This window comes from Oryzias latipes, chromosome 1 (assembly GCF_053564925.1).
Source record: "Oryzias latipes strain Hd-rR chromosome 1, Olatipes_Hd-rR_3.1".
Lineage (NCBI taxonomy): Eukaryota > Metazoa > Chordata > Actinopteri > Beloniformes > Adrianichthyidae > Oryzias > Oryzias latipes.
In genome coordinates this window covers 32550414-32567069 of record NC_136237.1, presented here as the reverse complement: position 1 = coordinate 32567069, position 16656 = coordinate 32550414, and the positions used below count along the sequence as shown (strand labels likewise).

General features: G+C 42.9%; 1 protein-coding gene across 11 annotated transcripts in view; it reads left to right on the top strand.

Annotated features, from left to right (window-relative positions):
• The window catches only part of rbfox2 (RNA binding fox-1 homolog 2), a 52207-nt gene that overhangs the window by 12566 nt on the left and 22985 nt on the right, over positions 1 to 16656 (top strand). For 3 of the 11 annotated variants that reach the window (XM_078945465.1, XM_078945463.1, XM_023955914.2), the window contains exon 1: positions 4100 to 4525. The exons of 7 other annotated variants lie outside the window; for them this stretch is intronic. In XM_078945465.1, coding sequence (XP_078801591.1) covers positions 4493 to 4525 — 33 coding nt within the window. In that variant the 5' untranslated portion in view covers positions 4100 to 4492. Of the gene's footprint in view, positions 1 to 4099; positions 4526 to 4639; positions 4791 to 16656 lie in introns of those variants that run through there. One more of the 11 variants, XM_023955912.2, reaches the window with a different exon arrangement.

Here is a 16656-nt window from a genome sequence, read left to right as displayed (position 1 = left end):
TGCTGAAAAAAATCGGCTGATTGTGTTAGTGTGTGTAAATATGCAATCTGTTTGCTTGTCTTTGTATTAGCTAGCTGATTGTGTTATTAGACTGCTCAGTTTATGTGGTTAATCCTTAGATCATCCTCCTCTCATCCACTCATCCTTTACCCATAATCCCCTCGCTTCCCGCGATGCTCGGCAACCTTTGGCTGCTTATCTGCTCTGTATCTGTCGGAGGGGTTTCCGTTTGCTGCAATAAAGGAGCATTTCTCTGTGTGGGTTATTCCACTAAGTGGATGCCGGTGAAGCCTTGAGGACAATTAGACACTTTCATTTCATTGTGCGATGGTAAAGCTTTGAGTTGTCTAAACAAGGACTGAAGGGTTGCTCATGAAGTTCCTGTTTGTGTAGATAATCTCACGGCGGGGTAGAGGAAAGTCAAGCTCAGGATTTCTTCAGGGCCTTTGAGGTGTGAAATGACCAGGGAAAAAAAAATGGGGCGGAGATGGGAAGAAAACAATGCAGAGCCGTTCACAACACCAATGTGCTAAACTGTCAACAGAAGTGCGAGAGTGATGCGATCAAAGGCTCCCCAAAGGAAGAGCCTGGAGAGCAGCGAGAGCTCGGCGTGAGGAGCAGGAGACAAGCCCTTTGCAGAAGAAAACCCACTCAACTTCCGTAGCACTTTTCTTTTTATATGTATAAAGCTGTCAAAGTTTGGAATCATGGCAAAACTTTTGATCATTATATAGTAAACTTCAGGTTATTTTTCTTCTGGTGTTGAGAGACTCAAATAAATGGTTTTCAGCTGGTCAATGAGATGTAACACAGCACGATGGAAATTTACAAATTATTACTATTGAGTCAATTTATACAAATACTAAATATCTGATATTTTTTAAGCTTTCTGATTTCCAAGTGACATGTGTATGGGATAATCCGATGTCCTTTATTTAGAATTTAGAATTAACGTATTTTTCAGACTATAAGGCTAACTGGATTATAGGGTGCACTAAGCGAACCAGAACGGTCAGATAATATGGTTTTATTACACCACCCAGAATTCCTAGAGGAGCCAAGAGGCAGGTGATTGGTCAGAGGGGTTGATGGGAAGTTCTACTTATGAACCGTGTTATTCATTTATCTGAAAAAAGCACCTTTTGCATAGAGTGCAACAGGACAGATAAGTCAAACTTTATTCACAATAACTCAACATTGTTTAGTTGTAACACATAACATATAAAACTAAAACACTTGCTTTTATAGTTCGTTGTGGACGTATGTATGAATCTACAGTCGCTGTCAATCTACAGTCAATCTACAGTCCTCCTGATTGCAGGAGCTATAACGCTCCAACAATAACCCTGAAAGCAATGACAGACTTTCATGAATGAAGTCATTGTGAAGTGGAATCCTAAATCCCAGTTTTAGGATTTGGTGGAATCCAATGTGTTCTGCAGTTCTGCTTTTGCTCACGTTGCTCACTGCTGCATAATCTGGGTTTTGTTACAATTTAAGCTTGAAAATGTCTTTAAATTCCATTGGTGAAATGGTCATTTTTTATATTATTTTTTAAATATTGTTACTTAAAAAGAAAAAGAAAAAGTGTATTTAATTAAGTACCCCTCCAATCATCTTTTGATCTATTTTAAAAGCCCTCTGAGTGGTCTGTTAATCTTGATTATGCCGTTTTTAGGGTTAGGGTTGTGGGTGGGACCGTAAGTGTGGAGCAATCCCGTCCCCCCTTCCCTTCACCATTGCTGAGAGCTCTCTGTTTATGGAGCAGTGAGCTTTCTACATAACAAAACAATCTTTTTCTAAATTGCATTGTTTTCGTCCGCACTAGATTTAAATCAACATGAATAAAGAAATATTCAGAAATGGAATTTTGAGCTTAATTTTCTTTATAAATGTCCTCCCTTAGAAAAATGTCACAAGAACATGTTAAAAATACCCAAAACACAATTTGCAACGCAGTTTATTTTTTTTTAGTGAAATAATTAGGTATAAACTGGTACTATTAAAACAAAAAAAACCTCATTAGATTGTCATGTTTAAGCTGCATCAATTTATTGATTTATATAACATCACATATATCACACTGAATATATGTATGCTTCTGAACAATTATTCAGACTGTAGCATCAAGAATATTCTAACAAGTCAACTAAACTCTTTATCACTTCAAATCACGAATTCCGTTGAATTCTTCATTCTGCGTCTCTTTGGAACAATTCCACCAAGCTCGGTGTAAGACTGAGTGGTGCATCTTCTTTTGCGTTGCTGTCAGTAGCAAATACTGCAAACACACCTACAGTGCCCTCTAGTGGTTTGTGTTATTTCTTTCTTTTTTTTCTTTTTTTTTGCAAATCAGACAAGTCGCAACTGAGAATAAGTTTCACCCCCGGCCAAACTATGCCAAAAACGTAATTTATGCTCCGAAAAATATAGTAAATTGTGTATTTACACAGAAAAATCCTTTATTTTACTTTCAAAAAGTAAAATAAAGTTGTTCATATGAATTGAGTTTATCTGAGTATTGAAGTTTTATTTAGTTTTTTTAGCAGAAAGCTGTTAAGAAAAATAAGGATGTTTCATGGAAACAAGACAGAATTTATTATCTACTGACCATATCAGGCATCAGAGCTCAAAATTAAACCAATCACAATCTTTCACCAACAGCACTGCCGGTCAAGTTTGTTGCGATGCGGAAATGTTGTTGAAGGAAAATAGTTTGGGTTTGCGTACAATTATGTCTGTCAAATGAGTTGTGCTCCATGTTTTATTGACCGTTTCAATGAAAACATGAATGACAGAGCTGATATTCATTCCATCTCTTGAACAGTTCACAAGGTCAGCTTTAGGTGTTGAGCTGGTAACGCAACAGTACAGGGGGATCCGTTGGTTTGATAAAGGGTACCCCTGATGTAAACCTGGTAGTACAGAGAATACAGCCTTGTATTTCGTGTTTTCTGGAGTATAGGTCGCAACAGAGTATAAGTCGTTGTGGAGTATAAGTCGCACATTGGGGAGAAAAGTGCGACGATCCTGAACAAATCTGCCATGGATGGGGTAATGCTGTGTTCACACCAAACGCAATTCATGTTTTGGTTCACAATTTGGTGCTCAATGCTTTTTCAAAATTGACTCCTTTTAGCCTCATCACTACATGAAATCATTGACTGTATATTCCATTTACAATAATAAGACACGGATGACATAACAAGATCATGTTTTAAGTATAATTTTAAAGAGCTCTACAAAAACATCGCTAATTATGTTTCCATGTGTGGTTCACGACGTCTTTTTTTAAACTGCGATCTTTAACTTCGGCTGCAGGGGCCGCGTCTGATTGGCTGTACTTTTAGCGTCCTGCATTAGTTCAACGAAGACAAATACAAGAATAATATCTCGAAGCAAATAAGAAAAATATCGCAATGTTCAAGATAACGATGTAATTGGCCTCCATGTTTGTTTTGGATGGCGGTTCTTCTTCTGCATTGCTGTCAGTAGCAAATACTGAAACACACATCTACAGTGCCCTCTAGTGGTTGTTAGATGGAAACAACCGCTTTAAGGCAATCACTTAAAGGAAAATAAGGAATAGACAGTACGAGTCAATATTTTTTTTTTTTTTAATATAACATAAGTCGCTTCTGAGTATATGTCGCATCCCTGGCCAAACCATGCAAAAAAACAAAAACAAACGTATTTTCTGAAAAATACGGTAGTCTGTTACCCTTTTGAATGGTTTTCAAGTGCAGCTTTAAGTACCGGACTGTTAATGCAGAGGTGTGTGGAGGCATCCTTGGGTTTGATAACGGGTTACTCCAGACGTAAACCTGACACGTAATTAGCTGCAAAGCTCGTCTGCAAGAGGAAAGGAAGACACGAGAGAGGAAGATCTCGGTCTCCCAGTGGTGCCAGCAGCCCCAGTTAACTCACCTACATGGAGAAGGAGAGCAGCAGAAGGGAGAGAAAAGAAGGAGGAGGGGAGGACTGCGACATGAGAGAGAGGAGCAGAGGGGAGGGGAAAGTTTGCAGGTGTGACACAGGCAGCGGAGTAGGAGGGGAGAAGGGGGGGGGGGGGGCGTCAGGCTATCACGGTGAGCGAGGAGGAGAGGAAGGAGGACTGGAGAGGAGGCAGAAGAGATGATCAGGCAAGGGCACAGCAGCAAAACAGACGGCTGGGGGTAGAGGGAAAGAAAGCAAGGAGCGAGTGGGAGACGAGAAGAAAAGATCGAGTGGGAGAGATAGATAGCGGGAGAACACGAAGGAGGGAGAGTGACAGGGACAGAGGCCAGCAGAGGAGGAGGAAGGAGGTGGAGGGGAGGGGATTGGCAGGGCAGACAGAGCGAGCGGGGGCAGAGAGAGGGAGATTTTGAATCTGTGAGACAGACAAGAGAGACTGAGCTGGTGAGGTGACACAGGCTCGCAGAGGAGGCGAGGCAGCGCGAGAAGAGGGAAGGAGCGCCTGCGACGACAGTTGGGAGTTGTTGCACAGAATACGATGATGGGACTGTACTATCCTAACGTGCTGTCGGTGAGTGTTTGCCTCTTTTTTTTTTTCCCCCGTCCTCGTCGCCAAGGCTTGGGCCGCTCGCGAGACTGCATGAGAGGGACTGTCAGTGAGCATTAAATGCTAATTACCCACTAACAGACCAGGACTCCACTCGACCCGTTTGCTCCAGCTGTCCACTCGGGACTCTGCTTTCACTGGGACTCCTGTTTTTGAGGGACACAAAGAGTGAAAGTAGGGAAAGGACCGGATGAAGGCATCGTCGCGAACATTACCCTCCTCCGCTGTGGTGAGACGCACGAGCGGCGATGTATTATTGTGCGCTGTTGTTGTGGCATCTGTTCTCCTGCCCAGAGCTAGAAGTGGGCACGCAATCTGAACAGCGAGAGCTGCCACTGCCAGAAACCGTGCGCTGTCATGTATTATGTATGCTCAGAAGAATCCATGTGAGCACGCAGCACACTCTACTTTCTGCTGCTGGATCGAGCAGTTTGAGCGCGTCCAAGCCGTCGGCTCTGTGGACGTTTTCTTGGCAAAAACTGGGAAGCGGTGGGGGGGGGGGGGGGGGCAGGGCTGTAAGTAAGTAAGAAAGAAAGAAAGAAAGAAAACCCCTCCTGTTTACTGTCCCTGCAGCTGTCTCTGTACATCGCTCAAGCCCGTGAAGCCCGTGAGCGAAAGGGACAGGTGTCCACAGAGCAGTTGCCCCCGTCCTTTTGTTTTCCCTTTCTTGTTACTGCGTGTTCGTCCTCCTCTTGCTCCCGTCTGCATCCCTTCTCTTCAGCTAACACCTCCTCACTGTAATTTCTGTCACACATTTCAATAACGCACACACAGAACGCTCCAGCACGCAGCGGGCTGCAAAGTTGCTGCATGAAGTGTTCATATTACATTTCAGTGGCTGTGAGTCAGGATGGGTTTGTGTGTGCGCTCCTGTTTTTTTTTTTTTTTTTTTTTTTTGCAGGCATGCGTGTGACTCCTTTTGAGCAGTACCTTGGATTCCTGCTCTCTTTACTGTTTGACCTCTTTTCTCCCTTCTCCTGCTCTCCCTGGGGCCCTGGCAGCTGTTATCTCAATGTTTTCCTTTAAGAGCCCCTGGATGAGAGGTGGGGGTGGGGGGGCTTGGAGAAGAAATGGGAGCATGAGAGTGGGAAATACATCCTCGGGCTGTTGCGGTGAAGATCAGTAGCTGAAGCGGATCAATCCATGACGGGACAGGAGACTTAACAAACACTGCAGGCCCCCCAGGAAAAGGGGGCGGGTTTTGCTCTGGGACATTATTTCTGGCTGTAGAGCTGACTTGGCAATAAGGTGTGCAAGTGAGCTGCGTTGCGGTGTGATGGGGTAATTTATTAACCACGAAAGAGATAGAGCGGCTTGTGCTGAGGGTGTAGAGACTGCTGCAGAAAAGACTGGAATATTTTCTCAAGCCCCACCTAAGCGTGTGCCCCGAGGCGGAGGAGAGAGGCCTACCTGCCGCAGAGGCACGCACTTCCTCCCATTGGCGGGGGTCACGAGGATTCGAACCTGCTCGCCTCTCTTCGTTTGCACCCCCACCCCTAAATTTCCACCACCCTGCTTGCCTCCACCTTTTAAATCTTATTGATTCTCTGCTGGGTGTACAATGATGGTTGTTAAATGATCCCAATGAGCCGCGTTGCCGTGGCAACTTGCATGAGTCACTCATTTTGTGTCGATTGTTGGATGGTTTCAGGCACGAGGATAACGTTTGTGGGTGAGCTGGGAAAGGTTAAACACTTTTCTTTTTTTTTTTTTTTTACTCTAAGGGGGAGAGAAAGAAAAGGAAAAGTTACCAAAGAATTAAGTTTTAAGTTGAATGGGTGAAATTTGTTTTCCTGCTGCTGAAATGCATTGTGGGGGGAGATTGCCCTCACGTGCCTTTGGTGAGGTGCAGTTGACAGCAACAACACGCTCCTCCAGCTGGCTCTTGCACATTTGTGAAGCGCTCTGGACAACAGGACACGCGTTGTTTTAACACGAAGCCCCTCCTGAACCGGACGGACTGGTTTCACCATCTAATATTTAGCGGGAGGCGTGTGCAGGTTGGGCAAATACATATCTGTCAGGGGAGTTTGTGTGCTCACCTGCACGCATGTTTAGCTGGTGGGAGGTGGGTGGGGGGGTGTCATCCGCTTTTTTTTGTTATGCAGTGTTTGTCTTTCACAAAATGTTTCCTCGGTGGTAATGGGTCTGTCAGCGCTGCGGGGATGGAGATGACAGCGACGTTCACGGACTGTGTGGAAAAAAAAAAAAAAAAAAAAAGAGGAGCTCCCTCCAGAGATCTACAAGGAAGAGGGGAGACCCTACATGGCAAAAGATGGGGGTGGGCTGCAGGGGTTTTCAAGCCCTATAAGGAGATGGAAAAGAGTGTGGAAGGAGGAGCTTGGAGACTGCTGATATCCTGTTGCTAAGAGGCACATGGGTTTGATTGACATGCACGGAGGCGGGACTTATGCAAGGGTCCCGTCTGGATTTTATGAAGCGTAAAGAAGTGAAGCAGAGAGAGTGGGAGGAAAGGAAAAAAAAAAGATGAGATGAGGGAGAGTTATGGGGTGGGGGTGGTTGATGGAGGAAGAGGAGAATGAGTTGACGTGGGGTGGAATAATTTAACAAGAGGGTGTCTCCTGGCTCATCGGTATGCCACAGACACGTCGTAAGCGAGTCTCCAGCTGTTTGCGTGGGCATCCAACGACGCCCACTCAATCGTCAATATGGGAAAGTTTCCCTGTTAAGCCCATTATTGAGCCAATAAGTGAGCTGCTGTTAACGCCATGAATCACACTTTCCATGGTCAAGTTTCCTGAATTGGCCTGTAGACGAACGCCGGCGGCCAAAGGACGAAAAATCCCCAAATGTCATTATTCATGTGAAATGACCCAGTGAAGGCCTAGTTAGCCGTCATCCATGGTTCCTTTTCCTATTCTCCTTATTCCCTCCCCTCCCGTCTTGTCGCGTTGCTGCACACAAGCACTCTTTATAACGTGCCTCTTCAGACGCACTTGGTGCTGCTAACTGACCCGAAAGGAAGCCAGCTACAGCTACCGCTCTGAGTCACTGGCTTCTCCTACCATACACTTACACAAGCCGTAATGTCGTAACACCGCGGGAGCGCACTCACAAAAAGCGCACTGGGTGCACGGACAGGACCTCCACAAAACCGGGAGTGCTGACATGCATACATTTCCAACTGGCTGTGAATGCCTTCCATCCTCCCGCCTCTATGCTCCTCCTCTCATCCTGCGTATGCATTTATTGCAAAGATGCTTTTATCCTGATGCAACTACTAAAGGCCTCTTGCAGTCAGCAGAACGCCTGTAGCTTGACTGGTTAATGGAGCAAAATCTAAAAAAAGAAACCAAAAAAAAAAAAAAAGCTGCTCAAAGGCACACAGTGTTTTTGAAGATATCCTGTTGTTGACGGGGCGTTTGAGGCAAAGAGAAGGGCCGTTAAGATTCAGCTGGAGTGGATCTCCTCCTCCAAAAAGGCTGATGGTGGAGCACAAATACAAGGTTGTTTTTGGCTTGAGTTCCCGCTTCTATTTTTGTCTGGCAGAAGGAGCAGGAACAGCCGGGATAGTCCATTCTCCTGCTGGCTGTAGTGTTGAGCCTCAACAGTAAGCACACAACAATGACGGACCCACACGGGGGGGGCGGGGGACCTGCTTTTATTCGTTAAATCGTCTTTTAAGTTCCCATTTTTATAGCCATTCTGTAAATATAACATGGTTTAACCTCAAGTGTGTAAAAGTCCCTGCAGTTGCATCATAAATTGTCAAGTCCAAGAGTGACTCACTGAAAGTCGAGTGAGATCTGTCATGACTCATCACTATTGGGACTCAAAAACGACACCACATTTTACAACCAATTGTGAGGGTAGTTTTGCCAACGACCTCATGGATGGAGGTACAATTGTATCATCTGTGTTTATATTCAGCAAAACTATCAGTGCGAGCCGCAGCAGCTGGAAAGTCAGCTGTTTTACATGCCTGTTTGTCCAGGTAAAGGCTAATCGCACGATACAGGAACATTACAAAAAAAAAAAACACCAATTTTTTCTTTTCTTTTTATGTACTGGAAGGATCAACTTTAAATACCTCCTTTTGGATTCTGAACGACAAAAAACCCTGAAGTGGATTGGCCTAGAGCAGGGGTTCTCAAAGTGTGGCCCGGGGGCCAATGGCGGCCCGCTGGAAGATCTTTTGTGGCCCTTAATAGAAGAGAGCTAGAGCAGGTTCCTTTGATGAAAAACGTTGTGTTGGCGAGGAGATAAGATACTTTCAAGCTAAGTGGACAAATACTTACTTTGTCATACCTCAATGGCTGGATAACGTCGTGTGACTTATTTTCAAGCATCAGATGTTTACAAAAATGGTTAAATCCAGTGAAGCTGTGAGAGAAGCTAGCTACGTTGTGGCCTTGGAAATGGTCCAGCATAGCAAGCCCTTAAGTGACGGGGAGAATGTATGCTGAAAGTAGCTGACATTGTTTGTCTAGAGCACATGTGTCAAACTCAAGGCCCGGGGGCCAAATGTGGCCCTCCATGTCATTTTATGTGGCCCGCAAGAGCATAAAAGTTTTTACTTTCTTAAAATGAAAAATAAAAATTGGTGTGTATTTATTCATATCTAGGGGGAATATAACTTAAACTATCAGATTGGGCAACTATACATTAGGACTTAAACACTGTCCATGTAACCTAAACTGACAGAATCAAATTTAAAAGGATTCATGCTAGAGTAACAAGCAAACATTTGTTTTCTATGCAACTGTAATTGTCACTTTAAAAAGTTATAATAAATAAATAATCAGTTATTCAACATGAAGAAGAAGTTACATTTATTTTTCATTACAGTCAGTTACATGTAAAAGTTATATCCGGCCCTTTGAGGACAGCCACTATGCGGATGTGGCCCTCTGTGAAAAGGAGTTTGACACCCCTGGTCTAGAGCAAAAGAAGAAGTTTGAAGAAATAATTCTGTCAAATGATACAATTACTAGACGAGTGGAAGATCTGCGGGCAGCAACCTCCGACTGCAACTGAGAAAACATCTGGAGGGCCTGGTTAACTGTACAAATGACACTTGGTCATTAAAGTTATTAAAAACAACCTTTTCTTGGTTCTTTCACCAAAATTGGCCCCCAGTCTGTTCATAATTTGGCCCTCCACTACAAAAACTTTGAGAACCCCTGGCCTAGAGTTTGTTGCTAACCTACCAGAAAAGTCAAGTTGCTCCATTGACAAACGGGAGAATTGTCCATCCATACTCCAATCCCAAAACACCCCCTAATGATACAGAATTGGATGCTTTCTTTCATCTTCTAAACCTGTTTTGCCCCTTCTGGGGTCACGGGGTTGCCAGAGCCTATCCCGGCCACTCGAAGGCGAAGGCGGGGGACATCCTGGACAGCTCGCCAGTCTGTCGCATGGCCACAAATCACACACCCATGCACACTCACATTCACACCTAGGGACAATTTAGAGTAACCAAATCACCTGTGAAGCATGTTTTTGGACTGTGGGAGGAATCAGGAGTCCCCGGGGAGAATGTAAACTCCGCACAGAAAGGTCCCCCATTGGTATTCTGTTTCAGGTCCCCCAGCCGGGACTTGAACTTCTTGCTGTGAGGCAAGAGCGCTAAAGACTGTGCCCCAGGGAAATTGATGCTCTTAAAAAAAAATAAAGAAACCCAACCACTCCACCTCCACACAGTAATAAATTGTAAATTTAATAAAAACAGAAAAAAGTTGCTGTATTGATATTTTTTGGTGTTAAATAATACTTTGTAACATAGAAAGTAGGCTCCTTTCTAAAGCCACCCTTTAGTGGTTATTTGAGGAATGTCGCCGTCAGTTTGATTTTGCACATTTTACAGCAACGTTTCTTGTACAGTAAGACAAAAAGTAAAAGTGCTAAAAAGCCATCTTATCGGGATAATACAAAACCCCGATCTTAATAGCAGCTGTTTAACCCTTTAACACTAGAGATGTCGCAGGCAACACTTAAGCTGCAGTTCTTTGTTTTTGTTCAGGGTTCTACTGGGGGAACTGGGTGGGTGGGGGGAAGAACCTGGTGAGGGAGGGCTCCCATCTTTGTGTGATTGTCCTGTGTTTTCTGATTTTAATAATTTTCATTTTTTATGACTATTTATCTGCTCCTATGTTAAGCGCTATGTGTTTTTAACTGAAATATAAAGAAATAAAGTTTGAGTTTAAATAAAACGTGCACTTTAACAAACCGTAACTTTTTGACCGATTACGTTATCGACGTGAATCCGCTGATTTATTTAGCTGATTTATGTCCATTATGTAAGCACTTCTCTTCTGTGTCCACTTCAACATCTGTTGAATTTATGATAGTTGCGTAAATGGTTTAGAGAGCTAAGGGTAGTCCAAAGAATGTCCAAAGACACATTTCTGTCGCTACCCGATACTACTCCAAATAACACTGGAGCTAAAACTCTGGTGTTAAAGACCCACTTCCATCATCTTCTGATCTATTTGAAAACCTTCTCAGTGGTCTTTTAATTATGATTATGCTGTTTTCAGCCACAATCAAAAAAACCTGTTGTTTTCTAAAGCATTCCTGCAGAGTGGCAGGAGTTCAGTAGAAATTCACCTCTGAGTTGTGGGCGGGACAGTTGGTGTGGAGCAACCCCGCCCCCATTCCCCGTCTCATTGCTGAGAGCGCTCTGTTTTAGTAGAGCAGGGAGCTTGTGGCCCGCCCAGCGTATTTTCATTATCACATCATTTTTTAATACGCTGCTGTTGATTGGCTTTATTGTAGAAGCTGAATAGTTTTTTTCTGTTTGCATTTGCTTTGTGGTAAACCACACCAGAGTTCATTTGCAGGAGACCGTCGTTGTCTAGCCCATCAGAGTTCACTTGTTTGGTTTATGTCAGAAGCCGGTTTGAGCCAAATGGACCGGATCCTTTCATGAGTTATCCATCGTCTCCATTCACATCCAGTTACATTTTCTTTAACAGGATGATGATGACATGACTTGGAAATATAAAGGATTCCCCTCCATTTAACCAATCATGGTACAATGAGATTGTAAAGAAAAATGTACACTAAGAAAATATAAAATATAATCTTTTTGCAGACAGAAAACTGCTGCTACTTTTGCCATTTCCTCACTTCATCTAACTGAATTTACTCTCCTTGTGTGGCTTTACATAAGCAGCTCCGGTTTCTTTTTTTCTAATTGTTATCTGGTATGACTTTCTCCACCCACTATCATTTTTCCCACTTGCATATACTCCAAGGTGGGCTAATGCAAGGTGAGGTCACCTGTTGTGCAATTTGAGATTCAATGATTTATTTTTTTTGTCCCTTCTTCGATCCAGTAAAAAGCCTGATCTAAACTAGCTCATTTACATGTTTTGGTGAATGTAATTCAGTGTCTGAAGTACATTAATACAGGCGCTGATACATTTCACATTTCTTAATTTGTTTTAATTGTGTACATTAAAACATTTATTTGATAGTAATGGATCATTTTGAAAAGGGCGAACTTTTTTACTTTTGCTATTTTTTGTTTTTACTTGAAAATTACCCAGAATTCTTTGTAAATCCGATAAATCCTCACACAATTTTCTCACATTAACAAGATAACACTTATATTGATTAATTTATTACAATTTTAAATTCAATACCAATCTGACTACTAAAATGTGTTTTTAATCTAAATAAAAATGGACCTTGCATTAATAAAATGTTGTATTTATTAAAAATAAACAGCGGATCATTATTTTTCTCCACAGAAAAGTTAATCAAATGATTCCATTTGTTAATAATGTAAACAAAAAAATCAATTTGAATTTTATTTGAAAATATATTCCAACAGATTTGTGGCATAAATTAGATTTTTTGCTCTTCTAAATTAAAAAAAAAATCAGAATTTAGTAAATTCAAAATGTTATTCTTCATTGGTTTATAGCATATTCCCTCATGATATTTATTTGGAAGTTTTAAATCTGTTTGATTCACATCTTTTTTTGTCTGTGGACCATCTATACTTTTGAGCAGCTCTTGAGCTCACAGTAGTGCTTCCTTCAAGTGACCGTCCACTGCCAGGGTGTGAAGTGCTTGTGCGGCAGAACCAAGGGCTGCACAGGAAGGCCAGAATGTGGAGGATGCTATCACCAACATCTCAATGTGGGGCAAATTTTGGAAGGGGTTCATCCAGCTGCGTGGTTAAGATGAGCAGACGCAGCTGCTGTGTGAAAAGGTGAATGAAGTTAAACTTGGACTCTGTGGTCAGTAAGTGTGTAACTCGAGTGGCGGGCGAAAGCGATGGGAGAGCATCGTTGCCGTGTCGACTCCCTTCACCTGTCAGGGGAGCAGAGCGAGCATGCGGCTACGGGGTTTTGGTTTGAAGAGAGCAACAAAAAGCTGTCAAACTAGACCAAACGATAAGCGTGTGTTTACTTTCTGCTGACATGAAGATGGAGAGAGTCAGAAAAAAGGATTGCTGGTTGTTATTACAACGTGAAATCACAGGAGGAACGTCAGCGCTGCAGTCATTAAAGGTTAGATTCAAATCATTTCTCAGGAACTGTCTGCTTTTCCTGCACGTCAACTGGAAATAAGTGGAATAGCTCCCAGGTGACGTAGCTGAAGCACAGGCAGCACTCCGATTGATGAGACGAAGGAATGTTAGTGCAGTGAAAGAAAATAGCAACATACATTTATTCAATACAACAATACTTTATTCATTTCTAATGCTAGGATCACACCGGGCATGTGGGCCACGTTCAAAAATGTGGCTTTCTGAATGCGCTTTTAGCCGCGTTACCACATTTCTGTCGCTACCCGATACTAGTGGATGTACCTGCAGTTGGTAGAGACTTGGTGCGAAATCTCAAAGCGGTACAAATCTGGTGAACCTTGCTCCAGGCTTTCTCTTTTACAGCCCTGTTCCGATTTATGTAATACTTGGTGTCCTATTATTCCATCCGGACACCAACCACAATTATTAATTTCTCCTCCATAATCGATTTCCAAACGGTTGGCACTTCCGAGTATTGAAAAGGTCGTTTACCCATAACTGTTACGCCCCCTTCTGTGTCTAGGGGCCCTAGAGGAACATAACATAAAAAGTAAAGTTTTGGCTACTAAATTTTAAATGAACAGAAACACCAAATAAATGTCTCCATAAAAAAGTATAGCAAATTTATTTACAAAATAAGAAATAACAAACACCAATGACTAAAAGTGAAGCAAAAAGACTTCAGGGTGAACCAAGGCCAAAACAACAAACAAAAACCCCACCTAACTGAAACATGTAATCTTACCTGTAAATGAAAGAAAAGGGAAATCAAGCTGCAGTGGAGACTGGATGCAGCCAAGCTCCCTGCTCACAGACTGGAGACCAATGTGGTGCTTTTAAAGGCTGCCTCCATCAGGTTGGGTCGAATGGGAGGCCACACCCTTTCCAGCACACCTGAAAATAATCAGACATAGACATGCAAACACAAAGATCCACAAAAAAACACAGAAGTCCCACTTTGATAAAAATAAAATGCACAAAACAGAATAAACAAAACCAAATACGGCCACAGCCGTAACACAAACGCAAGTCCCCGATTGGTGAAAGTTCAAGTGCTTTAACTTTCAGCATGCATTTAATTTCCACGGGTTTTGTATGTAGAGCCCACAAACGGACTGAGGAACTTGTGTAACGGTGCGTGAACACGGAGGTTTTGAACACAGAAGCCCGAAACGCACCTTTGTTACACATTTACATAGACTTTTTTATTGGAAGCGGTCGCTCAAATGCCAATTTCCGAGCCATAAATAAATCATAAATAAGAAATATGGATTGAGAAATTGAGCACAGAAAAAACGATCTGTACTAAAGATTTTTATATGCACAGTTTGGGAAACAAAATGCATTTACACTGTCTAAACCTAGCCAGGTTTAAACCGACAAACAAGGCTCACATTTTTAGATCCAAACCTAAAGTCGGATTAGTTTTTCCAATTGCCTGAATAAAATAGACTGTAATGCTCCTTGCATGGTGCCTTGAGGTCATAATTTGAGATGACAGTTTAAAATAAAAATCTGGAGGAGATATATAAAGAAAATTCAGCACAATTTTAAAATTTTGAGTATTTCTTTATCCATCGTTGCAAATAAGGAGCAGACGAACAAAGGCAGTTTGAAAAAAGTCGTATTTGTGACATAGGAAATACGATGGGTGGGCTACAAGCTCTCTGCTCCACTCCATTCTGATGCATCCGCTTGTAGACAAAAAGATCCATGTATGTCGTTGTTTGCCTCGTCTTAGCTGAGATCCGCTTTAAAACCAAACCGCTGGAGAGCTCCATTTTAGGTGCACTGGTAATGTTCTGAGAGGGTTGTGAGGGGCTGTAAGCCAACAGGGGAGCATATAAGGCTACGTTCACACTGCAGGCTGAAACGACCCAATTCCGAATTTTTTGCCCCTAAGGGGCCCAATTCCGATCTTTTCATGACAGTCTGAATGACACAGATCCGATCTTTTCAATTGCGACCCAGGCCCCGTGGATTTGCCGTCCTGATTCCGAATTGTAGCCGTTCTTTTCAATTGCGACCGCCGTCTGACCGGCCAGGCGACTTGATTCCGAACTGTACGTCATCGACACGCAACAAACGTCATCATTTTGCGTTAAAGTAGGCAGGAACGAGAACGTAAACATCAACCATGGTGGACGATGCTGCTGAGACCAGACAGTGGAAGGGAAGCGAGATCCCCGATTGGATTAATATTTGGGCTGATCGCTCTTTTCAGGCCAAACTCCAGGGCTCTTATCGCAACTGGGCGGTTTTTGAAAAAATTTCCAGATAAATGGCAGAGCGTGGTGTTGAACCTTTACCGCGATAACTTTTTTTTCTTTCTCTCCTTCCGACCGTCACCGTGCTCAGAAGCGCGGGGGACCCGAGGCGATCCTCCTCCTCCTCTCTGTTCTGATCCTTAGATTCTCCAGAACGGGTTAATAAAGAGTCCATAGCATTTATTTTGGGGGAAACCTTCTTTTATTACCGTCCTCCGTAACACACAACATGAATGCGCGCACACACTGCCCCCCCCCCCTATTCTCTATCGCGGCACGCGCTTGCACACACACACGCGGGCGAGCGGCTCCAGCACATTCACATTTCCATTCCACAACAGTGGGTACAGACGATCCAGACTCCATTGCCTTCTTAAAATGAGAAGATTGCAATTGTGCTGCTCCTTCGTGAAAATAAATTTAATATTACAAAAAGAGCTCCGCTTTTGACAACACTGTTGTTGACATCTGCTCCGCAAACAAGTGACGTCGTTCACCGTTGAGTATTCTTCTGGCTTCTGCGCATGCGGGTCTCGTTTGGGTCGTGTCACGGTCACACTGGAGATCACAAAAGTTCGGATTTACTTGGAAATGTGAACGGTCTAGCAAACAGTTCGGATTTTTTCAAAAAATCCGAATTGAGCATTAAGCCCTGCAGTGTGAACGTAGCCCTAAATTGTAAATTTCATGTAAATTGTCGTTCTCAGCAAAAAGGAAGGGAAGTGGGGTGGGGTTGTTCTTGCCAAAAGTCCCGCCAACAATTCTGAGACAAATTTCTGAAAAGACCACTGGAAACGCTTAAAATAGAACTAAAGTTGATCGGATATATAACAATATATAACTATGATATTTTATCTTAGGTTAAAACTATACAAATGAGACATGGTAAAATAACAGGAATGATTAGCTGTCAAAGGTATATTGGATGAATCTCTCTTTTCATTTCAGCTGTTCTGTCTGTTTACTTTTCATTATCTCTAATGATTGCCAGACTTTCCCTCTTGTCTGCCTACGTTACTCATGTGTCACTGTGCTGTCATGGTAGATGTCAGCGCTGGGCATCCCCTGGTTTGTTTCTGGGACGGGAGGCTGGACCACAGTGACAGGTGTAACGCTGATAAAGGTCAAAAGCTGGAAGCCAGATGGTACATGCGCTTCCATGCACAACTAACCTTCTCAGAGGGACAATGTTCTACTGTACAACTCATATGGGCATTGTTGCCCATTATTCATGATGAATGCAACACACCTGCCAAGCTAATGGCTATTAGACAATAAGGGTAAAAGGGTCAACAGTTGATGCAGTTAATATTCAATGT